The sequence below is a fragment of the Geotrypetes seraphini genome, chromosome 3 (assembly GCF_902459505.1).
Source record: "Geotrypetes seraphini chromosome 3, aGeoSer1.1, whole genome shotgun sequence".
NCBI classification, from domain to species: domain Eukaryota; kingdom Metazoa; phylum Chordata; class Amphibia; order Gymnophiona; family Dermophiidae; genus Geotrypetes; species Geotrypetes seraphini.
The window spans coordinates 212,711,650-212,739,323 of NC_047086.1; the positions used below are offsets into that span (position 1 = coordinate 212,711,650).

Genomic DNA, 27,674 nt, shown 5'->3' on the forward strand with positions numbered 1-27,674 from the left:
TAAGTTTCACAGCAGTTAGCCAATGGCCAATCTTATGGTTCTGCTTTAATAAATTACTATATTTTTAAGTATGTTTGTGGACTGCTTTGGATGATCTTTGAAGGCTTGGAAGGTAGTCTAATTATGAGGGTGTGCTGAAAAGTTCTCAGACCAACCAAGAAGGGAATGATGTGGAGCTGTGAAACTTACAAGTTATTCCACGTATTCACCCCTAAGTTCAAAACACATCGTGTTGGCACATCGTGTCTAAAGTTTCTGTAACCCTTCCAAAAATACTCTGATGTCTGGTCACTGAAATACGGCTCCACTGCTGCAATAACCTCCGAATTGCTCAAAAATTGTTACCCTGTCGAGCTCTTTTAAGGTTTGGAAACAGGAAATAGATGGAGCAAGATCTGGTGAGTAGGGTGGATGGTTTATGTACTGAAATCCGAATTGTATCAAAACATCCATCACTTTGCCAGCCTTTCTGCAGCTTCCCTTTCCTTTTTTTATGTCTCCTTTAATTGGCACTTCAAATTACAGACTCTTTGGAAGATAGTCATTACAACATCTTCATGATCCCCAAAACATGACCTTTTCTTTGGCTTTTGGGTCTTGAATTTCCTTGGCCTTGGAGAACCTGAGTGCCACCGTTGCATGGACTGTTTTTTTTGTCTAAGGATCATAGTGGTGTAACCATGTTTCATCAACAGTAACAAGTTGTTCCAAAAGGTTGGCACCAGCTCGCTGAAAATGCTTCAAAATCAACTTGGAAGCGTCCACTTGATGTTGTTTCTCATCACCATTCAAACATTTGGGCACCCATTTGGCTGACTGACAGCTTCTGCATATCCAGCTGCTCATGGATTATACACCCAACACATTTCCTGGATATCTGTAGTGTCTCAGCAATTGTTTTAGCCAATATTCGCTAATCTGCCAAAATCAAATCATGGATATTGTCAACAATTTCAGGAGTTGAAAGTTTGAGACCTTCCAGAACTTGCTGCATTTTCGATCTTGAAATCATCACGCTGAACGTTTGCACACCAGTTCTTCACTGTTGGTTATGATGGGCATTTGTCACCCAATGTGGATTTCCTTTGGAGTTTTCTTCTGCAGGAATAGGAACTTTATGACTGCTTGGAGTTTCATACTTGGAAAATTCCACACTCTTCGTTTACGTGGTTCAATGATTTGAAACAATGTCAAAACATAGCATTATGATCTTGCAGATTGGCAGTTTACAAAATAAAATAACCCTCTTTTCAGCTACAGAAGCAAAATAACGCTCAGAATTTAGGAAGTTGGTTGGGTTGAGAACTTTTCACCACCCCTTGTATTTTAAATATATTTAAATCCAAGCTTATAAGCCACTGACTACCCAAGTAAGGGCTCTAGAATAAATTATCTCTGTCAGTAACGAGGCCAATGTCATTTTGACCCAAGTGATCTCCTCAGTTAGTTGCTTACACATTTCTTTGCAAGAATTTTAGTTTTTTCGAGAAGAAAAGTAGAAATACGAATCCTCATATGTGGGTCACCAGTGGAGCCTGGTGCAGGAAACAGTACCCCAGCAATTCTTTCTAGCTTTGTTACTGAAATGATGGTTCCACAAGCCAACTTTGGGCAAGAAGTCACTGGCACGCACAGTGTCCATACCAGGTTCCATGGATGACATCACCCACATGTGAGAATGTGTAACTGCTATAGTGTCTGACGAGGTCTTGCTAGCTGCTAAAAAAGCTTCTATTAAGAGGGCACCTTAGTGCAGGTGGAACTTATTGGCTAGAACAGTGTGTAACATACTTTCCGGCTGGTGGCATACTAAATGCAGTACCCCGACCGGAAGGCACCTGGAGGTGCGCGGTCGTCGATGTGCTGATGTCACACACATGTGTGACGTCATTGCATCGAAATGCGCGGAGGCCCATCTGCCGCTTTGGTGGAGGGATCTGGGAGGAGGGGATGTATGGTGAGAGGAGGACAGATGCCGGCAAGGAGGAGAGTCATCCGCACTGGCTAACTGCCTACAGGACATGCCTCTCGCTGAAGGCAGTCAGCTGGCACGGATGACTCTCCTTGCCAGTGTGTCGCAGCACACCTGAAATCTCAGGAGATGCCATGGCACACAGTTTGCAATACACTAGAAGATGAATAACTAAAATCTGTACAGAGATGGGTTTGTTTAGTTGGGATTGGCAACTTATGAACTATCCAATCAAGCTTGCCACCATGTCATGAGACCTCAGGAAACTCATACCCAGCTGATGAAAACTCCTTTTGAGCCACTTGAAGTACCTGACCTGAAAGGTCTTATTTTGGTGGTGGTAACACACAGGTTTAGTGCACTCCAGGCCCTGATAAATGATCACTCTTATATTAAGCTTTTAATAAGATTGGTTTGGTGCACCTATCTGAATTTTCCTTTCTAAAATGGAGTTCCATCTTAACCAGTCAATAGTCCTTCCAGCCTTTTTGCTAAACCATAAAGGTAAAAGTGTACTGCAAATTTTGGTATATAAGAGAGGCTTGTCCTTATTTCTGAAGTGTACTAAAGCCTATAGAAAGTCCAGTCATCCTTTTGTTTCTTTGGCTGCCGTCAGCAAAAACATACTTTCAAACAGGCTAGCAGACTGCATTTCCTTCACTTACTCTAGATCAGTGATTCCTAAACCTGTCCTGGGTGAACCCTAGCCAGTCAAGTTTTCAGGATATCCACAATGAATATTAGATTGCTGTGTATATGCTGCCTCCTTCATGTTATAGTGGGTGATTAGCAGATGGTTTGGCTCTATATTAAGATTGGGGTTCATTCAAGAGTGAAGGGTTTTTGGGGTTTTTTGTTTTTTTTGTTTTTTTTTCCATTATAGAAACTTACAACATAAGTATTAATCTTACTAAAGAAACTTGAATAGCAAAAAAAGAAATACAATAAGAAAATAAAATTAGGAAACAAAATTATTCTTAGCCCATAATATGTAGGGGAAGAGAGTCAAGTAAACAAAGGAGTGTAATAGAAGAAAAAAAGATAAACTATAAGAAGCTTTAACATGAATTAACCCTCGGTAGAATCAGTAACACTACCAGTCTCAACTGTGATGATCTTCATACCAAAAAGACTTTCAATTATTCTGGGGACCCCCTTCCACCTCCAAATATATTTATCTCCAGCATAACAGATCAAACACTTGCAGGGATACTCAGCAGGAATGTTGCTCCCAAATTCTTTGTCTCCTACCTCATAGCTGAGAAGGCTTTCCTTCTATCTTGTGTGCTTTTGACATATCAGAATAAATCCAAATTATCCCAGGACAAGCAGGCATGATATTCTCACATGTGGGTGACGTCATCTACGGAGCCCCGATGCGGACAGCATGTCAAGCAAACTTGATTGAAGATTCAAGCTTGCTGGCTGCACCACGCATGTGTGCCTCCTGCTCCACTAGAGGGCGCATCCCCTCCTCGTGGTCTTCAGTTCGATTTTTTCCGCTGTGCTAAGACACGTTTTTCTTAGCGCTGCCCTAGTGCCTTCTTTGCACCGCGATTTACTAGTTTTCCTTTTCTTTCTTTTCTTCGTAAAAGTCGCTGTGCATAACGAAAAATTTTTTCTTCCTGCTCATCGCACTTTTCGCGCCTTTTTCTCGCGATCCGGGGGCTCCCGGATCGCCGCGACCGCGAGGCCTGATTGGCCGCGGCCGCCTGGATGTCCCGGCCCATTACGGGCTTTAAAAAGTGCACCGGGTGCGAGCGTCTTCTATCTCTCACAGACCCGCATCGCTGGTGCATTCTTTGCCTGGGGGCCGACCATCCAACGGAATCTTGCCCCCGGTGTGCAACTTTTCAACAGCGGGCGCTCCGCCGCCGACGGGCCCGCATGGCAGAGCTATTTGCTACCGATCAACCCTCGACCTCGAGATCGGCCCCGGCCTCGAGTGCATCGGCCCCGCCTCGGGACTCGACTTCGAAGACCTCGAGCTCTCATAAGTCCTCTGCCCCGGGTAAGTCCCCTCTTCCCTCCTCAGGTTCCACATCGTCAAAGAAGCCAACCTCGGGGACAATGGCCACACAGAGTGGAAACTCCTTACCCATGGCCCCGGTAAAAACCCCGAAGACCTCGGGACGTGCCTCCACCCCTCGGGAATGCTCCGAAGTGAGATCACCCCCGGTGGAGAGCACAGCGGCCTTGGACATGCCATCGATGCTGTCCGTGCCCGTATTCCAGGACCTGCTCCGAGCGATGATCACAACGGAGCTATCCGCTGCCATGGCTCACCTTCAACCGGCCTCGGCCTCGACCTCGCATGCACCGGACCAGCCTGAGCAACGCGCCGAGAACCCTCGAGGAAAACCGCGCCGTTCTCGTCGCCTCTCCTCTTCATCGGATTCCTCCCAGAGGCATTTGAAGCATTCGAGGCTTTCAAAACGAAAATCGAGACCCCTCTCTAAGAAAGCCCGGAGTTCCCCTCCGGTACGAGGGCGCACCCCTTCGACTCGATCGGGGGAGCTGCTAAGGGTCACAGAGCTGTCTCTTACCAACCCACAGCTCCTATTGACTCCCCCTCGGTCCGGAGCTCCGGCCCGAGGCCCTAGGCTTTCGCTGAGGGAGTCCGGGGTGGGATCCCCGACCAGGCACCGGTCGGTCCCCAGAACCCCGGCGGCGTCCCCGAGGGGCTCCTCGAGGCGACCCAGGTCCTCGACCCCGGAGCGCTTTCACAGCGCATCTCCGGTATCGGACCGAGGATCCGAGCGAGAGCCCCGCTATTCGAGGGAGGCTTCTCCTTCCTTCTCAGCCAAACGGCGGTCTCGGTCACCGTCCCCGCAAGGGGCCACGGGACCCCATCGACCATCCTTCACGAGGTTCGTCCAGGACATGGGACGTGCCCTTGACTTGGACCTACAATCTGACTCAAGGTACTCCAAGGAATACCTGGCGGAGCTGGATATGCCTTCCCCGCCCCGAAAGTCCCTCCGGCTACCACTGAACCTGGTACTCGGGCAGACCCTTATCAGGAACCTCGAGACTCCTTACATGGTGACAGCGGTCCCATCCAAAATGGAGTCTAAGTACCGGACGGTACCTCACCCGGAGTTTGAGCAACCACAGCTGTCCCACCAATCCCTGCTGGTGGAATCATCTTTGAAAAAAGCTCACCCCTCGAGGGTGTCCGCGGCGGTCCCCCCTGGACGCGAAGGCCGGACACTGGACAAATTCGGACACCGGTTGTACCAGAACTCTATGATGACCGCCAGAGTCCTGAACTACACCTTCACTTTTTCCTCCTACCTGAAGCACCTCATTGGGCGGCTCGCCTCCTTCTCGGAGAGCTTACCCACCCCTCGCCAGACAGAGTTCAGCCTCCTCATCGAGGACTTTTCCAACCTCAGGCTACACTTGTTCCACGCTGCTTACGACAGCTTCAAGCTATCTTCCAGGGTCGCAGCCTTCGCGGTGGCCATGCGCTGGCTGGCATGGCTACGACTCGTCGATATGGACCCTAACCTGCAAGATCGACTAGCCAACCTCCCCTGCGTCGGGAAGGAACTCTTTGACGACACCATTGAAGCTGCTACGAAATGGCTGTCTGAACACGAACGCTCATTCACGTCTCTTGTCCGACAGAAGCCTAAACCACAGACCTCTCGCCCCTTCCGGGGATTACCTTGATGCTACCCCCAGAAGTCCACACTGGCCTTTTCCAGACCACCGCCGCGACGCCCCGAGGCTCACTCTAGGGCTCCACCAAAGTCACAGCCCACGGCGTCGGCGAAGCCATCTCCGTCCTTTTGACGGAATGAGCGGACGGGGGCGGACCCCCTCCGCACCTCTACCGAGCCCCCTCCCCATCGGGGGCCGCTTTCAAGCCTACTACCCTCACTGGAAAGCCATCACGTCGGACTCATGGGTCCTTGGCGTGATATCATCAGGGTACTCGCTCAACTTTCAAGAGGTACCCCCCGACAGTCCACTGAGCGCAGTTGCCCCTCCTCCTCTCCGAGGCACGGGATCACTCCTTGATGGCCCCGCCAGCCTTGGTTCTCCCTACTACTTCAACTCAGTGTCAGGGAACCTCTGCTTCTGCCTGTCTTTCCCTCTCTGCTATCTCAGAGTCGGGGTTCACTGTTACATCCCAATCTTCAGTCTCTTCATCTGACTGCTTGGTTTCTTTCCCCTTGACTTCCTTCCCTGTATCTCAGTCGGTCAGGGAAGTGTTGGAGGCTTCTCGGAAGGTCTCGACCAGACTCTGCTATTCTCAGAAGTGGACTAGATTCTCGTCCTGGTGCTCCTCTCACCGCCAGGACCCGGTGTCGGTCCCTGTGTCCTTGGTTCTGGAGTATTTACTCCATTTATCTCACTCTGGCCTGAAGACCAATTCCATTCGAGTCCATCTCAGCGCCATTGCTGCCTTCCATCAGCCCCTGGAAGGGAAGGCTCTTTCACTCCATCCCTTAGTTTCCCGTTTCATGAAGGGGCTTCTGAATGTTCATCCTCCCTCAAACCGCCTCCGGTGGTTTGGGATCTCAATGTGGTTCTAGCTCAACTGATGAAACCTCCATTTGAGCCTATGGATAAGTGTCATCTTAAGTTCCTCACTTGGAAAGTGATCTTCCTACTCGCTCTCACTTCTGCTCGGAGGGTTAGCGAGCTGCAGGCCTTGGTGGCGGACCCACCTTTCACGGTATTCCACCATGACAAGGTGGTCCTCCGCACTCACCCTAAGTTTTTGCCTAAGGTGGTGTCTGATTTTCATCTCAACCAGTCCATTGTTCTACCTGTGTTCTTCCCCAAGCCCCACTCTCATCCCGGAGAGGTGGCGCTTCACACTCTCGACTGCAAGCGGGCGTTGGCCTTCTACCTCCAACGCACCCAGTCTCATCGGACGGCCCCCCCAATTGTTTTTGTCCTTCGACCCCAACAGGTTGGGGTGCCCAGTTTCCAAGCGCACCCTGTCCAACTGGTTAGCTGCTTGTATTTCTTTCTGCTACGCTCAGGCTGGTCTCGCGCTGTACGGTCGAGTTACGGGACATAAGGTCCGAGCGATGCCAGCTTCGATAGCTTTCCTCAGGTCCACGCCTATCGAGGATATCTGCAAGGCTGCCACGTGGTCTTCGGTTCATACTTTCACCTCACACTACTGCCTGGATACACTGTCCAGGAGCGATGGCCGGTTTGGCCAATCGGTCTTACGTAACCTATTTTCTTGAATTGCCAACCTCCCTCCACCCCTTATCAGTTAGCTTGGAGGTCACCCACATGTGAGAATATCATGCCTGCTTGTCCTGGGATAAAGCACAGTTACTTACCGTAACAGGTGTTATCCAGGGACAGCAGGCATATATTCTCACAACCCGCCCACCTCCCCAGGGTTGGCTTCTTTGCTGGATATGTGAACTGGAGACCACGAGGAGGGGATGCGCCCTCTAGTGGAGCAGGAGGCACACATGCGTGGTGCAGCCAGCAAGCTTGAATCTTCAATCAAGTTTGCTTGAAATGCTGTCCGCATCGGGGCTCCGTAGATGACATCACCCACATGTGAGAATATATGCCTGCTGTCCCTGGATAACACCTGAAGCCAACAAAGTGGCTCTCTAATTAACATCTGTTACAGATTCCTCCAAAATAGCAGATAAATTGTTAACATTGATCTTCTCTCCTGAGTCTACTGCCTTAAATTTTCTTCTGAAGAATTCTTAGTGGAAATAGTAAAACATAAATTTTATTTAAGGGTGGCATAGCATCTGAGGAAATCTTTAATTCTCAGTCAAATACTTGATAAACAAATCTCCAATGGTCATAAATGATAATTTAGGGAAATTAAGTAACTGAAGATTTAATCTTATATTATAATTTTCAATTTGCTCTATTCTATGTAGAATAGCTGTTGTAACAGCTTAAAGGGGTTTTCTCTTTTTTGCATTTGTTTAATCTGGGTTGACCTTTCCCGCTTGATACCCTCAACAGTTTTAGATAATAAATCCATTTGGCTTACTAGAGCAGAAATATCTTTTGTAGATTTAGAAATGGTCCTGGCCCAGTTTTTCCAGTCCTTTCCAGATAATATCCAGGGTCAGCACCGATGCATGCTTCTTCCATATTCCAATCTTCATGCATTTTTCACTCAGTGATCTTGGAACAGGTGTGACACCCTTTAAAGGGATCTCCCACATATTTACCTCAGCAGCCAGAGTTCCCTTACCAATTGCCATCAGCAACGCTGGACATAGTGGGGTAGTAGTTTCAGGAGGAGACTAAGATGGATTGGGTCCCTTCAGTAGCAAATGCTCCTTCAGCTACCAACACAACAGGGCTATTCTGGCAGCACGAGAGGTCCCGGTGGCATAATGCTTGATCCATTGTTGAACAGGGAAAGATGTCACGGTCAATGAGGGACCGTTTCTCACCACACCTTTCCACTTCATATGTGGCATCGTGTTTTGAAGCAAAAGAAAGCAAGGTAGGCTAAACTAAGAATAGAGCATTAGAAAGGGCGGGACCGCCGGAAGAGGAAGCAGCGCAGACGCAGGGCTCAGAGAAGGGGCGGGACCGCCGGCAGAGGAAGTAGCAGGACAACGGTAGGCAGCTTCTCCATGATGGGGGGGTGCGAGTGGTCCTTCGGGGTGGGGGTGCGAGCGGTCCTGTGGGGTGAATCAGACGTCGGGGAGGGGGAACTATGTATAAAAAAATGTGTACAACGCGCTCACAAATATAACGCGGGGCCGGCTGGACACTGAAAAGATTGCTCCTGCCCTTCACCACGGCTGCGACATTGCAGGAGGCCAGCGAGGGAGCTACATTATTTTAAAAAGTACAGGGGGATCTACTAATGGGGCAGCTTATCTACAATGTCATTAGATAGGCCGCCCAATATAAGGAAACCGCACCCACTGTTTGGATTGCAAAACCCATATATAGACCTCTCTTGCATCAGCTTAGGTCAGTGTTCATGACTCCGTAATAAGAAAGAGACTCAGCAAAAATGTAAATCATGGAAGAGTAGCAAGAGGAAATCACTGATGTCCAAGAGTAATATCAGCACTAGTCTCGTTTGGAAAAATACACACAAATGATCCCCAAGCCATTTGGGATAATGTTCTATGGATAGATGAGTCAAAAGTGGAACTCTTTGGACATTTAATGTACAGTGCTACATGCATCTGGTAGCACTATAGAAATGCTAAGTAGGAGTAGTAGAATCACAGGCCCCATTTTGCCTTAAAAAACAAATACACACTTTACAATAAGAACATCATACCTGCAGTCAAACATGATAGTGGTAGTTTGATGGTGTGGGGATGCTTTGCTGCTTCAGGACTTGGAAAACTTGACATGGTTGAAGGAACCATAAATTTCCTGCATTGTACCAGAAAATTCTTAATATCCAGTCATCTGTCTGAGCTGAAGCTGAAGTGTAATTGAGTTATGTAGCAAGACATTGATCCAAAACATACAAACAGGTGCACAGCTGAATGGTGGAGGAGAAACTAAATTAAGTTTTGCATAGGCTTGAGTCATGATTAGAGACACCTACTCCTATGAAATAAAAATGTATTATATGATTGGCAAAGGAATATTAGGAAAGTTTAATTTCCTTGAAATTTGATTTACTGCAGATGCAATGTTCCTGCTTAGGGCAGTATAAATATCGATGAATGTATGTGACTCAGAGTGTAATAATGAAGAAACTAATTTTATGGGAGTTAACTTTGGTGTATAGGTGAGGTACAGGACTAGGATGGTATAATTAAACTGAGTTTTATCTTTATTTTATACATTTGAGCAGGGTGGATTTGATTTAAATCATGATTTTCTACAGAAAGAATCATGTCTTGATGGTATCTTAATATTTACAACCAGATGAAGGTTTCAGGTTTTGAAAAATAACTTTTCAGATTAGTTTTATAGTTAAATAAAAAAATTACTGACTGGGTTATACTATTAGAAATACATACAGTAGATAAATAATTATGAAATTATTTCGAGGTGAGCCATCTCCAGTTTAATCGGTTTATCATTCATATTTGGACAACTATTCTGCTGTACTGTATTGAAAAAACAACAACATTGCCTTAATTTAAATAGTTTTATTTCACCAAATCAATAACATTGCAGCATGTGTGTTCTTGTATTTGCTTAAATATCCCTGTTATCCCAGGACAAACAGGCAGCATATTCTCAACATATGGGTGACGTCAACCATGGTGCCCTGATGTGGACAACTTTACAAGCAGACTTGCTTGAACTTTTGGAAAGTTTGCGATTGCCGCAACGCGCATGCGCGAGTGCCTTCCCGCCCGACATAGGGGCATGTCTCCTCAGCATCTCCTCAGTTCTAAGTTTTCTGCGGAGCTGAGAAGCCCTCGTTTCAAGGCTCTGCGCGAATTAGTTCTACTCGTGGCTTCTCTCACCACCACTTGTGTATTTTATTTTATTTACAGGGTCGCTATGTTGCACGTGTTCAAAAAAAAGTTTTACATTTTTTTCGGTTGTGTCACGGCGGGGCCTGGTCCGCGGCCTCAGCCTGTGGGCTTCGATTTCGCCACGGCCATGTTTCATTCCATGTCCCGGCAGGTCACAGGATTTAAGAAGTGTAGCCAGTGTCAATGTGCGATCTCCATTACTGACCCACATAAGTTGTGTGTGCAGTGTTTAGGACCTGAGCATTGTCCGGAGTCATGCGCCTGCTGTGCTACACTTCAAAACCGAGCCCTTAAACGTCATCGAGTTCAGATTGAAAAAATCTTTGGGGGAATGGATATTTCTTCAACTAATGCCTCGATCCCGATTGCGGCCTCGACCTCGTCCTCGACTCTGTTAAAGTCTTCTGTGGGGCCCAAGGCTTCAACCTTGACCTCGCTAAAACCTTCCTTGATGGGGAAATTCTCATCCGTGAAAAAGTCAGCTAAATCCTCTCCGGAGGGGCCGTTATCCTCAGTCTCCATCAAGTAAACTATCCAAGCCAACCCCTCAGGAGTCACAGGATATTTCAACAGCGACATTGGTGGACCAGGTCGCTTCGAGACTTCCCAGGAAGCGTGTCTCAGAATCGAGGCAACACTCTTCCTCGTGGTCGTCTTCTTCGGAGTCCATAGCCACACCAAATGTACCAGCTCCAGTGGTCTCAGTGCCAGCTTTGCAGACTATGTTGGAGATTATTCTGCATCAGGAGTTTGGTAACATGCTTGCCAAATTAACTCCTGCCTCGACCCTGCTTCCTGCAGTTCAGCCTGAGCAATCAGCAGTAATACAAGGAGTTGAGTCCTTGAGAGTGCCTCGAGTTAAGCCTGATCACTCTATTCAGGCTGCATATGATGCTTTTGAGATGTCCTCCAAAGTCACTGCATTCTCAGTGGCAATGCACTGTCTAGCCTGGCTCCGCACCGTAGATATGGATCCAAATCTGCAGGATCAACTGGCCAACATCCCATGTCAAGGGAATGAGCTGTTTGATGACTCGATTGAGGCAGCTACAAACGCTTGTCTCAGCATGAGAAATAGTTTGCCTCTATAGTTCAGCTGAAGCTGAAGCCTTCTACTGCTAAGAGTTACAGACCTCCTCCATCTTATCAGAGGTATTATCCTCAGAAGGCAGCATCTTATTCAAGGCCACCGCCTCCTAAGAAACAGCAGCAACAACAAAGACAGCGTAAGCCTCAGACTCCTGCTGCGCCCAAATATACTCAGCATTTTTGACCATCTTAACACAAAGCATAACTTCAATCGTTCTGCCTCTGTCCTCTCCTCTTCCCATCAGAGGTCGTCTATCATTTTTTCATCAAAGGGAACTAATTACATCCGACCTCTTGGTCCTCACAATCATCCAGAAAGGTTAATCTCTTCACTTCATTCAGGTTCCATCAGATCTTCCCCCAAGAGAGTATCCTTCAAATCCGTCACAAACCACCCTTCTTCAGGAAGCTCAAGCTCTGCTTTGTCTCCGTGCCATTGAGGAAGTTCCTCTGGAATAACAAAGCACGGGGTTTTACTCCCATTACTTCCTTGTTCCGAAGAAGACTGGGGATCTGCGACCTATTTTGGATCTCAGAGCTCTCAACAAATTTCTTGTCAGAGAAAAATTTTGGATGCTGTCTCTAGCATTCTTGTATCCCATTCTGGATCACGATTGGTTATGCTCTTTGGATCTCAGAGGCTTACACTTACATTCCCATTCATCCAGCCTCTCGCAAGTTTCTCAGATTTTGGGTGGGAAATCATCATTTTTAATACAGAGTGCTGCCTTTCGGTCTGACATCATCTCCCAGAGTTTTCAACAAGTGCCTAGTAGTAGTAGCAGCAGCTCTGTGCAGCCATGGTCTTCAGGTTTTCCTGTACTTGGACGACTGGCTCATGAAAGATTCAACATCTCAGAGGGTTATTGTAATGACCCAATGGACTATTTGGTTCCTCCAACATTTGGGGTTCGAAATAAACTTTCCAAAATTCCAGCTACAGCCCTCTCAAAACCTACAGTTCATTAGAGCTGTACTGGACACTGTACAACTCAGAGCATTCCTTCCTCAACAGCATCAGGATGCTCTCATTCAGCCTTATCTCAAGGTGTCCCTCACTTCAGTCTCAGCGAGACACATGATGGTTTTCCTAGGTCACATGGCCTCTACAGTTCATGTGACTCCTTTTGCCAGACTTCACCTTAGAATTCCTCAGTGGACCCTGGCATCTCAGTGGGCGCAGGCTTCTGATCGACACATTGCAGTGACTCCTTTGTTGAGATAGTGTCTCCACTGGTGGATGGTTTCTTCCAATCTATCAAACGCCCCTTCATCAGTTATTAGTTGATGTTTCTTTGTAATTTGTTGTTGTTGGTTTTTTTTTAAATTATTAATGGTATTGTTAATGGCATTTTTATTATGTTCATGCTTTTTATATATATATATATATATATATATAATAAATATATATATATATATATTATAAATTGGCTTAGAAATTAGATAAGCAATTAAATCAAATTTTAATAAAACCTTGAAGGTCCTCGCAACAGATTTCTCGACCTACGCTTGGGGGGCTCATCTCGATGGTCTCCGTACTCAAGGCATTGGTCCAGCACAGATCTTCGGAACTCAGAGCAATTTTCAATGCTCTCAAAGCTTTTCAACATCTTCTTCACGATCAGGTAGTCCTCATTCATATAGACAATCAAGTAGCCATGTACTATGTCAACAAGCAAGGAGGCACAGGATCTCTCCTCCTTTGCAAGGAAGCTCAGAAGGTTTGGAATTGGGCAATTCTTCACATCTATTTGAAAGCCGTCTATATTCAAGGAGAGAAAAACGTCTTGGCGGACAAATTGATCGTCTTCTACAACCTCACGAATGGACCTCTCCCTCATCACATTTTTTCTCGGTGGGGAACCCTTCAAATAGATCTCTTTGTGTCTCCCCCCAGGATCTATTCTCACCGCCTGGAGGCAGATGCTATTCTCCTGGAATGGACAAATAAATTTCTGTATGTGTTTCCTCCATTTCCTCTCATTCTCAAAACATTCGTCAAACTCAAACACGAACATGCCACCATGATTCTGATAGCTCCTCGGTGGCTCAGACAATTTTGGTTCTCCCTTCTACTTCAACTCAGCAGCAGGGAGACACTACTTCTACCAGTTTTTCCATCTCTGCTTACACAGAGTCAGGGTTCTCTACTTCATCCCAACCTGACAGCTTGGTACCTTTCAATGTAACTACCAATCTACAGTATTCTCAATCTGTTCAAGACATTTTAGAGGCTTCCAGGAAGCCTGCTACTAGGCAATGCTATAACCAGAAATGGACTAGGTTTTCTGCTTGGTACGATGTTCATCACAAGGAGCCTCAGTCTACATCCTTGTCTTCAGTTCTGGATTACCTGTTTCATTTATCACAATCAGGCCTCAAATCAACCTCTATTAGAGTCAATCTCAGTGCAATTGCTGCTTTCCATCAGCCGTTGGAAGGGAAACCTTTATCTGCTCATCTTGTGGTTTCCAGATTTATGAAAGGACTTTTCAATGTTAAACCACCACCCAAACCACCTCCAGTGGTTTGGGATCTCAATGTGGTTCTCGCTAAATTGATGAAGCCTCCATTTGAACCAATGTCTACAGCTCATCTGAAATATCTCACTTGGAAAGTGGTTTTTCTCATTGCTCTCGCGTCTACTCACAGAGTCAGTGAGTTGCAAGCTTTAGTAGCGGACCCACCTTTCACAGTATTCCATCACGACAAGGTGGTCCTCCATACTCATCCATAATTCTTACCAAAAGTTGTTTCAGAATTTCATCTCAATCTATCCATTGTACTTCCAGTGTTTTTTTCCAAAGCCTCATTCTCACCCTGGAGAAACAGCTCTTCATACTTTGGACTGAATGCTTGCTTTGGCTTTCTACTTACAAAGGACGAAGCCACAGAGATCTTCTCCTCAACTTTTTGTCTCCTTCGATCCAAACAAATTGGGACATCCAGTTTCCAAGAGAACCATCTCCAACTGGTTGGCTGCTTGCATCTCATTCTGCTCTGCTCAGGCTGGACTGCATCTAGAGGGTCGAGTCACAGCCCATAAAGTTAGAGCCATGGCGGCATCTGTAGCTTTCCTTAGGTCTACTCCTATAGAGGAAATCTGAAAAGCTGCCACTTGGTCTTCGGTTCATACATTCACCTCTCATTATTGTCTGGATTCTTTTTCCAGATGGGATGACCACTTTGGCCAGGCAGTATTGCAAAATTTATTCTCCTGAATTGCCAACGCTCCCACCATCCCTTTCTGGTTAGCTTGGAGGTCACCCATATGTTGAGAATATGCTGCTTGCTTATCCTGGGATAAAGCACAGTTACTTACTGTAACAGGTGTTAACCAGGGACAGCAGGCAGATATTCTCACAACCCACCCACCTCTCCTGGTTGGTTCTTAGCTAGCTATCTGAACTGGGGAGACGCGTACCCTATGTTGGGCGGGAAAGTACTCGCGGATGTGCGCTGCGGCAGTTGTGAACTTTCCAAAAGTTCTTCAAGTCTGCTTGTGAAGCTGTCCGCATTGGGGCTCCGTGGTTGACGTCACCCATATGTTGAGAATATCTGCCTGCTGTCCCTGGATAACACCTGTTACAGTAAGTAATTATAGTTTATTTGATGTGGTTAAACAAAATATCTTAAAACAAAACATCCCCCCTCCAAACTTAGACTATCAGCCAGGGCCACACATGAAAACTTAAAATACTTTCTTCTGTAGCTCATTCACTTTAATCTTCTTGTTTGTTAATAATCTGGAAAAGAAAAACAAGCTTTCTCAGGTCCAAACAATTTCTCAATTTGGAATGAATGAGTCCAAAGGAAGGGAATATTCTTTCTATGCCAGCAGAAGAAGCTTAAAAAGTGACCTCCACCAGTTTACTGGTGTGACTTTCTTTAAAACATCATCGGAAAATACAGAATATATTTCTTGAATTGTTACCCCTTGGCTCTGAAGTTTATTATAGTTGACATTACAGATGGATGTTTCTTGGATACTCATATTATAAATAACTCCTCTTCTATTATGTCCCTTCCGGATTCCATACGCTAGGGGGCTCATAATAAAACAACAACAACAAAACATCCAAAAACCAGCCTAAGTTGGTACTTGGACGATCAAAGACTTGTAGCCAAGTACCGATAATCAAAACTGGTTTTAGACGTATCTAAAACTAGCTTAGGCCTTTTCAGTGCTGCTGTACGCCCAGAAAAGGGGCATTTCTGGAGGCGTGGATAGGGTGGAAGGTGGGCGGGATGTAGGTCGTCCTAGACTTAGTCATTTGTCAGCCATAATCAAAAAGTATGAGAGGTTGCTAGAAGGAACTTATACGTTTAGACTTAGACGAAATCAAAACAGGTTTAAGTTCCAGATGAGGCTGCCGCGATTAGCTCAGTGGCCCAGGCAACCCGTCCCCCCGTACCTGTAACGATCATGGCAGGAGAGACGCCCAATCTCTCCTGCCACACCCGCCACGACCCCCTCCCCCCACCTGATATATTGTGGCAGGAGAGATGCCCAATGTCTCCTGCCGGAACCCCCGAATCCTCGTGACCTTCATTGGCAGGAGAGATGCCAAATCTCTCCTGGAACCCCCCTGGAACCAGCAGATCTTCACCAGCAGCAGAGATGCTCAATCTCCTGCCAGAATCCTCCCGGAACCAGAAGATCTTCACCGGCAGGAGAGCTGCCCAGTCTTTTGTGCTGGTTACCCCGCTGAACCTGCGTGACCATCACTTGCAAGAGGGATTCCCAATCCTTCCTCCCAGACATCCCCCACCCCCGGGCCATCCAGCCCGCCCACCAGGACCCCCCCTAATCCCATCCAAACCCCCCATACCCCACATGGACCCCCAACTTCGTACCTTTTATTTGATGGCTGGCTTATGGGTCCTCTGTCCATCCGGCAGGCCTACCTTTGTCTGAATTGCGGTCCTGCCCCTTCCCGGTGGATTGTGGGATGCACCAGGGAGGGGCCTAGGGCCTGATTGGCTGAGAGGCCTTAGACACCTGGGCCAACCTAAGATTCTGGTTGGCCCATGTACTTAAGGCTCCTCCTATGTGCGGGGCCTTAGGCATCTGAGCCAATCAGGCATTAGGTCCCTCCCTGGTGTATTTCACAATGCACCGGGAAGGAGCAGGCCCGCCATTCAGATGAAGGCAGGCCCACCGGCCAGCCAGAGAGAGGACACATCCGTCTTTCCATCAAGAAAAGGTTAGAAGGAGGTCAGGGGGGGTTCGGGTGGGGTTAGGGGGTCCAGCAGGAGGGATTGGGCATCCCTCTTGCCGGTGAAGATCGCATGGATTCAAGGGGGGGGAGGTGTCCAGGCATCCCTCTTGCCAGTGAAGATCACGCTGTTTCAGAGGGGTTCTGACAGGAGAGATTAGACATCTCTCCTGCTGCAATCGTTGCAGGGGTGAGGGGAGGGGGGAAGGACAGTTCCATGATTCTCTAACTGACGTTGTTTGACAGATGCCAGTTAAAGAATCGTGCTTTTAGGCGAAGGACTGGCCCTTCCTTCGCCTAAAAGGTCTTGTTTTGGGTGTTTGGGATTTGGACGAGTTTTTGTTCAGGATGTATTCTAAACATACACTTAGTGTCGGTCTAGGTGATTAAACTGCTGAACGTACAGGTAGGCCATTCTCGAAATAAAGCACATTTTGGATGTTTTGAGAATTGATATTTCCCTGCCTCCTACTTTGTGTGCCTTGTGCTTTAGGCCAAAAGGGGACTTAGACGTTGTTTTTGATTATGCCCCTCCAGGTGTTCAATCCCAACCCTCAATCTGGGAGTTGCAGAAATCCACAAACTTTTCTGAGTACATGCTTCACCCCCTTAGCATGAGAGCTAGCAAACATATCTAGTTACAATTTCTGCAAGCAATCTGTGCAGAAGTCTTTGCAGTTGCTCTGTTAATTTTTCTTATCTTTTTCATTTAAAATTCATTTTCTCGGTTGCTTCATTGCTTTGAAACCCCCCTTCCAGGTGATCCCCTGTCGGAGGAAAGGATGCAGTCCCATGGTGCCGGTCTGCTGCTTCACAGAAAAAACAGGTGTATCTGTGGAGCCAGCTTGCTGTGTACCACCATTTCTAAATGTGGGGTCCCTTCCCCTTGGGAGTCTGCTTTCCGGTGACCTTGTTACGGGTTTCAAGATGCATGCTGCCTGCGTCTGGAGTGAAAGCCACCTGGGTTTCAAGATGCAGGCAGCCTTTTCTGCCCTCGATTGCTCAGATGAGGATCCGTTGGGGTGGAGGTCATAGTCAGTATTTGGCCGACTGGCAGTCCAAAGATTTCAAGGCTGGATCCATTTGGAGCTGTTTCTGAGGCAGAAAATCCTGTTCCTTCGTTCTAATGCTGTTTAAAGCTGCTGACAGTCTAGCACAGCATAACTGTGAATAAACCTCCATTATTTCCTATATGGGAACTTTGAGGGTGGCTTGTAAAATGATTTTAAAGTTGTTTTTCACAGTTTCTTAGGGTAGGGTTCAGGTCCCTCCACCTCTCCAGACCCCAAATCGCTATTTTTTTATTTTCATTTTTTGTTTATTTTTGCTGTTTTTGGTTCAAATTCGTAAGGGTGGCCATCTTGGATTTTAAAATCAATCTTTTTTTCTAACTTCCAATTTGTACAGCTGCTTTATATTCACCTGCTAATCCTGAAACTTCTATACATTATTTCATTCCCACAACTTCATTACAGTTTTTGGGTGTCCTGTGTTCATGTGGATTTTTGTCACTGTCCTCAATGAACTTAGCTTGAAGTCCTCCTCTTTATTTTGGCAATCCATTCAGCGAAATCATTCTTTCTGAATCTTGAGAGGCATATCTCATCTTTTCTCAGCAAATCTTCATTGAATACTGGATCCATGCAGCTGTATATTTCTTTTCAAGTTGAGTCTATCCCTAACCGTGCCTGTAGTTTCGACTAGGATAGGTCTGGGCTGCTGTCTTTCATCTGTACTTCTGGGGTCATGTAGTTTTTTGGTCAAGGTCCTGCCTTGTGTTATCATGGGTGCCTGCCAGGAACACAGCCACTGAGAAGGGGGGGGGTCTTAGGGGCCTGGTCCCCCCCTCCCTTCCTTCCACTTTGGGCTCAGGCCCCATCCAGAACTCCAGCACCCCATTTTACCTTGCTGGCAGGGATGCTAAGCCCCGCCAGCCAAATACGTACAGTGCTTCTGCTCCCCACTGTTTCCTTCTTCCTCAAAAAGTATGCCAGGACATCTTGTACATGCTTTTGAGCAAGCATGAGAAGTCCCAGCATGTTCTGAGTAGAAATGAAGCAGCAGAAAGTGGCTGCATTGTACTGATTTCACTGGTGGGGCTCAGCATTCCCGCCAGTTCACCTGGGGGGGGGGGGAGAGAAATACTTTGTCCCCCTCTTGTCTACTTTTGGGCTCCCCCCTAAATTTTAGGGCTGGCTATACTACTGGTGCTTGCATGGATGAGTAGCAATAGTTAATAGAAAGCCTGATAGTTTTGACAACCTTTCTATAATGTCTTGAATTCAGGCTCTTAATATGTAGCATGACTTTTAGATAACATGTTTAGTCTGTAGATCAGTCTTGGTCCTATGTTGAAGGGAGTCACCAACAATCTTTTACCTTTCCTTTGTTGAGCTTTTAACCATGTTCTGATTCTCTTCTTCAGCACTTTTCATGTCTGTGTGTGTGTTTTCCAGTATTTCTAGTACTGCATATCTGTTCCTTAACTGCATAAGTGGGCTGAGTGATTATAGGTTCTTTGCTTCTAGAAGGTAGCTGTCTTCCAGTTTTCATGTAAATTGGATGCAATGTCTACGCCTTTTCTGTTTCCTCTGTTGTCTTCTGCATTTGACTTTTCCTAATGGATATGATCTTTATTAAAACCTTTACCTTCCTGAATGCTTCTCAGTCTGACCATCTCTCCTTCAGCTCTCTTACTTGCTTCCTGTGGAATTTTACAAGTTGCTATTTCTCACAATGGATCATATCGATAGGCTGTCACACATGGATTGGAATGTATATGCCACATTTCCAGCAAACGGAGATGCAGGTAGACAGTGAACATTAGTGTTAATGGATTTGGTGACAGCTTTTTCTAACCATCATGGGTTCTTATGTTGAGATTCCCTTTCACTCTGCTCATAGTACACTTTGGCTGTTGTAGTCCTGTTTTAAAGACTAAATTTTAACTGTAAATTATGACATAAACCAACAACCTATAACAAAATATACTCTTATGAAAATAAATTAACCTCCACCCTCTTATCACTGCTCTTTTTGCAGTCCTGTGTTGCATCACATTTTTTTCTAGGGAGTATTGAGGGGGGGAAATAATTTCAAACAGGTTGTGATAGTCTGACCCATTCTAACATTTCCTTGCTTGTTTTTTCTTCTCTCCACTTGTGCAGAGGCGGGCTCCGCACCACAGCCATGCTAGGAAGAGAGCCAAGGTATGCGAGTTTCAGCCTTCTCGTTGTCCTCACATTTCTGTCTGTTTGTACTTCATCATGTTCTAGGGGAGAGAAACAAATGGGTGGAATTACATGTTTTCCCACCTCTGCTCCTGCCATATGATTTCATGTTCTGGCTCTTAAGTAGCTCTCCAGTCGTTATCCCCCACCCCCAGTTCGCTTGTTGAGTCTCCTGTGTCGTCATTCCTTGACTTTCATTTAATGCCAGGCTTTTTCCGGTTTCTTGACTTTTCATTTTTTCCTTCTTGAGTGATTGTAGTCCTGGTAAAGTCCTTTATATGCTTAGAGTGGAAAGAACATTCTTCGAAGACTATCAGGCTTAATATTGTCACATATTGGTGATGTCATCCAGGGAATCCAGTATGGACACTGCCAAGTGAACTGACCCTTTAAATCTTTAGGCAGTGCCCATACTGCATGCGAGCTAGTGCCAGTGCCTTCCCACCTGACATCTTAGTTTTCCACAGTTCATAGACAACGGCGTGAAAGACAAAAGCGCGTGCCGACAATTGAGCGCAGCGTGGAGGTGCGCGCCGCACAAAATTACAGTTTTTAGGGGCTCCGACGGGGGTTTTTGTTGGGGAACCCCCCCAGTTTACTTAATAGACATCGCGCCAGCGTTATGGGGGGTTTGGGGGGTTGTAACCCTCCACATTTTACTGTAAACTGAACTTTTTCCCTAAAAACAGGGAAAAAGTTAAGTTTTCAGTAAAATGTGGGGGGGTTACAACCCCCCACAATGCCCCCACAATGCGGCGCGATATCTATTAAGTAAAGTGGGGGGTTCCCCCCCACACCCCTCTGTCGGAGCCCTAAAAACAGTAATTTAGAGTGGTGCGCGCCTCCACGCTGCGCTCAATTGTCTGGGCGCGCCTTTGTCCCGGCGCGCTTTTGACCTGACACCGTTTTCCACAGAGCCAAAAATCTGTGTCTTCAGTTTCTCTGCAGTGCGTCAAACTTTGAAATCTTTTTATGCCTTCCTGTTTTTATTTTATTGTAATTTTCTTTATAATTCTTCATTTTTTTCTTGTTTTTTTACTAATTTGCTCAAATGTTACATTTTCTTCATGTTTGAATTTTTGGGCCTTCAGGCCACTTAGAGACCTTTTTCTCCTCAGGAAGTGTCAATGATTTTTGGCATACTTTTCACTTCAGCTCCCTGGGCCATTGAACAATTTTTGTATTGGCCTTTTTTCCCTTCATGTTAAAAAGGGTGGCAAATGGCTTCAAGAAATATAATTGGACCATTTCAGGCTCTGACCCCATAATTACTGTGTTCAGTGTCTAGGTCCTGAACATTCACTAAGACCTCTGTCTACATAGGCAAAAGAGGACACTTAGGGCCAGATTTTGTATAGGACGCCCGGTCTCAGAAGCTGCCTAAGTGGCGTTTGAGAATCGTCCTATATAGAATCGTGTCTGTCCTCATGGACAGACACATAAGCCCTCCTAACACCACAATTCTCTAACCAGCGTCCATGTCACAGGCATTGGTTAGAGAATCGGGTTGCTGCTGAGCTGATCGCAGCAAGGGGAATCTCCCTGCAGCAATTAGTTTAGGATCCATGGCAGGGACCCCCCCATGAAGACTACTAGCAGGAGGGATGCCCAGTCCCTCTTGCTGAAACCCCCGAATGTCACCCCCCCCACCTCCAAGTGTCTTTGGCAGGAGGAGTGCCCAATTTCTCCTGCCACCATCCCCCAGCAGGAGGGATGCACACTCACTCCTGCCGGAACTCAGCAGGAGGGATGCTTAGTCCCTCCTGCCAGAACCCTCCCAAGTGCATGCCCTCCGACCGCCCACTCCCAAGCCCACCTGGCCCCCACAGTACCTTTTTTAGAAGTTGGACAGCTGGAGGGATGTTTCCTTCTTACGGTCAGCAGGTCCACTTCCACCGAATGGCGGGTCTGCTCCTTCCCAGTGCATCGTGCGATTGGCCCAGGCGCATAAGACCCCCTCCCTTAGGAAAGGCATCTGGGCCAACCAGAATCTTAGGACTCTCTCCTAGTGCATTCTGGGAAGACTCAGATTGGCCAGATCCCTTAGGCCATTCCCTTAGGGGAGATTCCTTTGCCGTGATCAATTCAGCAGCTGTGTCTATTTGAAATATAGGCCAGCATTTTGTTGACCTACATTTCAGACATCAATCGCAGCCCTAGGGAGGCGCCTAGGGCTGCTTAAGCTCGTCTAATGCCACTTCCGGGTGACACCATGCCCACGCCTAGCCTTGGGCGAGATTAGGTGGCCCTACGCACCTTCCTAGGCTTATGAAGATGCCTACAATGTAGACAGCCGGCCTCGGGATATTTAAAAAAAAAAAAAAAGTTGGTCCCAATTGGCTGGTTAGACAGGGTAGGACGCCTACTGCCGCCTACAATTGGGACACCATTTATACAATTTTCCCCTTAAAGCCCAACAACTTCACTATGAAAGACTTTTTGGTTTGGCATCAAAATCAAGCATGGCTAGACATTCAGAACCTGACGCACAGCCTTCATCAACATTGGTATTGACACTACATAGAGAGCATAGAGCATTGGGCTTTCTCCAAAGACAGAAATCAAAGTTGTTTTCCTCCTTGCCTCATTCATCAGGGGAAGCAGTACATAAGAAAGCTAAGAAGCATAAATGTTCTTTCCTTTCTAGGCATGACATTGTGTCATCCCAGACATCGTACATCTCTCTCCATTGCTGCAGATCATGTTTCCGCCCAGGCTTTCCTCAACATTGAGGTCTCCTATGCCCAAACATGCACCACAGACTGATTCCACTTTGATGTCTCTTCTGGTGCAAACACCAACTCTCCAGTAGAAGATCCGAACTATGCACAAGCAAGAGTTTTTGGGGTTCTAATCTGCAGTTGCAGCCTACATAGGCTTTAAATGCGTCCATTATCCCAGGACAAGCAGGCATGATATTCTCACATGTGGGTGACGTCATCTACGGAGCCCCGGCGCGGACAGCTTTTCAAGCAAACTTGATTAAAGTTTCAAGTTTGCACACTGCACCACGCATGTGCGTGCCTTCTCGCCCACTAGAGGGCGCATCCCACCTCGTGGTCCTCAGTTCAAATTTTTCCGCGGAGCAAGAAAGCCCTGTGGATCTGAGCTCCAGTGTTTTTGCCTTCTAGCTGCCGCGTTTAGTTTGTTTTTCCCTTCGAATTAGTTCGCGGTGCTGTTTTCCTTTCGTTTCTTTTCAAAAAAAAAAAAAAAAAAAAGTCTTTCGTTTTTCGTCGGCCTCCGGGGGCTCCCGGAAGCCGTGGCCGCGGGACGTTGGTACGTTCCCGGCCTTCTTCTTTTTCTTCGTGGATGTCCCGTCCTGTTACGGGATTCAAAAAGTGCAGCCGGTGTGAGAGGTTGCTTTCCATCACCGACCCTCACCGGTGGTGCATCGTCTGTCTTGGGCCCGAACATCCGACAGACTCGTGTGATCGCTGTGCTACCTTCCAAAACAGGGCCCTCCGTCGCCGTAAGGCAAGAATGGCCGAATTGTTCGCCGTCGACGCGCCGTCTAAGGCCTCGACGTCGGCCTCGGCTTCGGCCCCGGCCTTGACCTCGGCCTCGGCGTCCTCGGGGGCCTCGGCCTCGCCTCGGCCCTCTTCCTCGAAGGCGTCGTCAGTGAAGCAAGCTTCGGGTAAGTCCTCTGTTCCATCCCCTTCAGCAAAGAAGCCATCCTCGAGTCAGGCCAAGGCGGGTGGGTCGACCCCGGCCCCGCATCGGACCTCGACTCCGCACACCCCGAGGGAATACTCGAGACCGAGGTCGCCCTCCAGGGAGTGTGCCCCGGACTCGGAACTCCCCACCTTCGTGGGGATTCCGGCCTTCCAGGACCTCCTCCGAGCTCTGATCTCATCGGAGCTGTCCGGAGCCCTGGAAGTGTTGCAGCGTGCTGCGGTTCCGGCGGCCTCGACCTCGGCCTGGGCGCCTTCGGTCTCGGAGGCCCCGGCCTCGGCTCCCTCGGGAGCCCCGGCCTCGGCGACCTCGGTCTCGGGTACTGTGGCCCCGTTCACCTCGGTCTCGGCCCCGCCCCGGACCTCGACCTCGGGGGAACCCCCTGAGCGCAGTGTAAGGCCCAAAGAAAAGTTGCGCAGAGTGCGCCGCCTTTCCTCCTCTTCCTCCGGGTCTTCCAGACACGCCTCGCCCTCGACGCGACCTCGGACGGGGCGTCGATCGAGGAAGTCCAAGCGGCCCCGAGGCTCCCCTCGGCGCGACCGTTCCTCGTCGTTCGGGGGCGAGGCACTGCAGGTGTCGGAGCTGCGCCTCGACAACCCGAGGCTCCTCCGCTCACCCCATGGGAAGTCTTCCCGGGCCGCCTCGCCGAGGAAACGGGAGAGTGTCCCACGAACCCCGGGGTCCTCACCCAAGGGTTCTGCGAGGAGGATAACTTCCCCTTCCCCCTCGAGGGCCCTCGAGAGGGGATCCTGGGATTCGGGATCGGTTAGGGACCCTCATTATTCCCATGAGGCCTCCCCCCTCTCCTCGGTGGGGCGGTCGAGAACCCCCTCCCCCCAGGCTAGGCCGTCCTCATTTTCATCCTTCGTTCAGGACATGGCCCAAGCCCTGGGGATTGACCTGATGGTAGGCTCTCGGTATTCCAAAGAATTTTTGGAGGAACAGGACCTCCCCACTCTTCCTAGGGAGGTGCCTAGACTCCCTCTCAACAGTGTCCTTCTGCAAACCTGGCTGAAGAACTTGTCAAACCCTCTTACAGTCACGTCTGTGCCTTCAAAAATGGAATCGAAGTATAGGACGATTCCCCCTAAAGGGTTCGATAAGGCGCAGCTCTCACACCAGTCCCTTCTGGTGGAGTCTGCTCTTAAAAAATCACAGCCCTCACGGGTTTCTGCGGCGGTTCCACCAGGCAGGGAGGGGCGGACCCTCGACAAGTTTGGCCGTCGCCTCTATTCAAATTCCCTGATGGCCACCAGGGTTCTAAATTACGCCTTCACCTTTTCCTCCTTTTTGCGTGGTATGGTGAAGGACCTTCCTCAATACCGAAACTCGTTACCGGACTCCCAAAGAGCAGGATCCGACAAGTTTATGTCCAACCTGTCTCAATTGCGGTTGTACCTATTCCATGCAGTGTACGACGCCTTTGAGCTGGTTTCGAGGGTGTCGGCCCTCGCGGTGGCCATGCGCCGCTTGGCCTGGCTTCGCACCCTCGACATGGACCCAAACCTGCAGGAACGCCTGGCAGACTTGCCTTGTGTGGGGTCCGAGTTATTCGACGAGACATTGGACGCGGCGACCAAGCGCTTGTCGGAACAGGAGCGCTCTCTAGCATCCCTGGTCCGCCCCAAACCTAGGCCCCCGCCGCAGAAACCCTTTCGGCCTCCGCCGCGCCGATACCCTCAGAAGTCGACCCCGGCTTTCTCGAGACCACCTCCGAGACGTCCGTCTCAGCGAGGCAGAGGGGGGCAACCCCAAGCCCCGGCGCAGGGCCCTTCTAAGCCAGCGCCTTCCTTTTGACGGGCTGAGCGGACGGGGCGGGTTCCCCTCCGCACTTTCACAAGAACCCCTTCCTATCGGGGGCCGTCTTCGGTCCTTCCGGGAGGCATGGACCGGGATTACCTCAGACGCTTGGGTGCTCCGGATCGTCTCCGAGGGCTACTCGCTCAACTTTGTGTCCTCGCCGCCGGACAGTCCCCCAAGTTTAGTCCCCTGCAACCGTTCGCAGCTACCGACCCTTATAACCGAAGCCAAAGCCCTCTTGAAGCTTCGGGCGGTCGAGCCGGTCCCCAGGGACCAGTGGGGCACGGGGTTTTACTCCCGCTACTTCTTGGTCCCAAAAAAGACCGGGGACCTGCGCCCCATACTGGACCTCAGGAAGCTCAACAAATTCCTGGCCCGGGAGAAGTTTCGAATGCTGTCTCTCCCGGTTCTGTATCCCCTCTTGGAGGAAGGGGACTGGATGTGCTCCCTCGACCTGAAGGAAGCATACACCCATGTTCCGGTGCACCCCGCCTGTCGAAGATTCTTACGATTCCAGGTGGGGGACCTCCACCTCCAGTACAGGGTACTGCCCTTCGGCCTGGCCGCGTCCCCACGAGTATTCACGAAGTGCATGGTGGTGGTTGCGGCAGCCCTCAGGTCGCGTGGACTTCACGTGTTCCCCTACCTGGACGATTGGCTCATCAAAGCCCCGACCAGGGAGGGGGTTATCTCAGCGACCCGACAGTCTATTGCCTTCCTGCAAACTCTCGGGTTCGAGATAAACTTTCCAAAGTCTCAGTTGAGGCCGTCGCAGTCTCTTCAATTCATAGGTGCGGTGCTGGACACGGTGCGCCTACGCTCCTACCTGCCGACCCAGCGGTTGGAAGCCCTGGTACGGATGAGCCACCAGGTCTCTCAACTGTCGAAGGTGTCGGCCAAGCGCATGATGATGCTGCTGGGCCATATGGCCTCGACGGTACATGTCACACCGTTTGCGAGGCTACATCTGAGGATCCCTCAGTGGACCCTCGCGTCCCAGTGGCGTCAGGAGTGCGACCCGGTGTCTCGCCTCATTTCGGTAACTCCGCCATTGCGGAAATCGCTGCGTTGGTGGACAGACTCTTCAAATCTGTCCATGGGGCTATTGTTTCGCACTCCGCCCTTTCGCAAGGTCCTGACCACGGACTCCTCGGAGTACGCGTGGGGAGCCCATCTCGACGGTCTTCGCACGCAGGGCCTGTGGTCGGCAGAAGACCGTCAGGGTCACATCAACATGCTAGAGCTGCGAGCCATCTTCCTAGCACTTCGAGCCTTCGTTCACATATTGCAGGACCAAGTGGTCCTCGTCCGCACGGACAATCAGGTGGCAATGTATTATGTGAACAAGCAGGGAGGAACGGGGTCATGGCCCCTCTGCTCCGAAGCTCTTCGCCTCTGGGAGTGGGCGGCCTCCCGGAACATCTTCCTCCGGGCGGTCTACATCCAAGGAGAACGGAATTGCCTGGCGGACAAACTGAGTCGACTTCTGCAACCGCACGAGTGGACTCTACACTCAGCTGTTCTACGCGAGGTTTTCGCTCGCTGGGGAACGCCACAGGTGGATCTGTTTGCCTCTCCGGAGACACACAAACTACCACTATATTGTTCTCGGATGTACTCGCAGGACCGTCTGGAAGCGGATGCCTTCCTACTCGACTGGGAAGGGAGGTTCCTGTATGCATTCCCTCCGTTCCCTCTGATCATGCGAACGTTGGTACACCTAAAATCGTCCACGGCCACGATGATTCTCATAGCACCTCGATGGCCGCGTCAGCACTGGTTCTCCCTGCTGCTCCAGCTCAGTGCCAGAGAGCCTCTTCCCCTGCCTGTCTCTCCTTCTCTGCTGTCTCAGAGTCAAGGATCCATGTTACATCCCAATCTGCAGTCATTGCACCTGACAGCCTGGTTTCTTGTTCCCTGACTCCTCCGGACCTGTCTCAATCGGTGAAGGAGGTGTTGGAAGCCTCCCGCAAGATCTCGACGAGGCTTTGCTATGCGCAGAAATGGACCAGGTTTTCCACCTGGTGTTCGTCTTTTCACCTGGATCCGGTATCAGTTCCGGTATCCTCGGTTTTAGAATATTTATTTCATTTGTCGCGCTCCGGCTTGAAAACCACTTCGGTGCGGGTTCATCTCAGTGCGATTTCCGCTTTCCACCAACCTCTGGAGGGACGCCCGCTGTCACTCCATCCCTTGGTGACACGCTTCATGAAAGGGTTACTCAGGGTTTGCCCCCCTCTTAAGCCTCCGTCTGTCGTGTGGA

General features: G+C 48.8%; 1 protein-coding gene across 15 annotated transcripts in view; it reads left to right on the forward strand.

The window, feature by feature from the left end:
• The window catches only part of R3HDM2 (R3H domain containing 2), a 462,276-nt gene that overhangs the window by 183,990 nt on the left and 250,612 nt on the right, over positions 1–27,674 (forward strand). For 14 of the 15 annotated variants that reach the window (XM_033936665.1, XM_033936664.1, XM_033936663.1 and 11 more), the window contains exon 3: positions 19,877–19,918. The exons of the other annotated variant lie outside the window; for it this stretch is intronic. In XM_033936665.1, the coding sequence (XP_033792556.1) occupies positions 19,877–19,918 (42 nt within the window). The remainder of the gene's footprint in view (positions 1–19,876; positions 19,919–27,674) is intronic. 15 annotated transcript variants of the gene reach the window in all.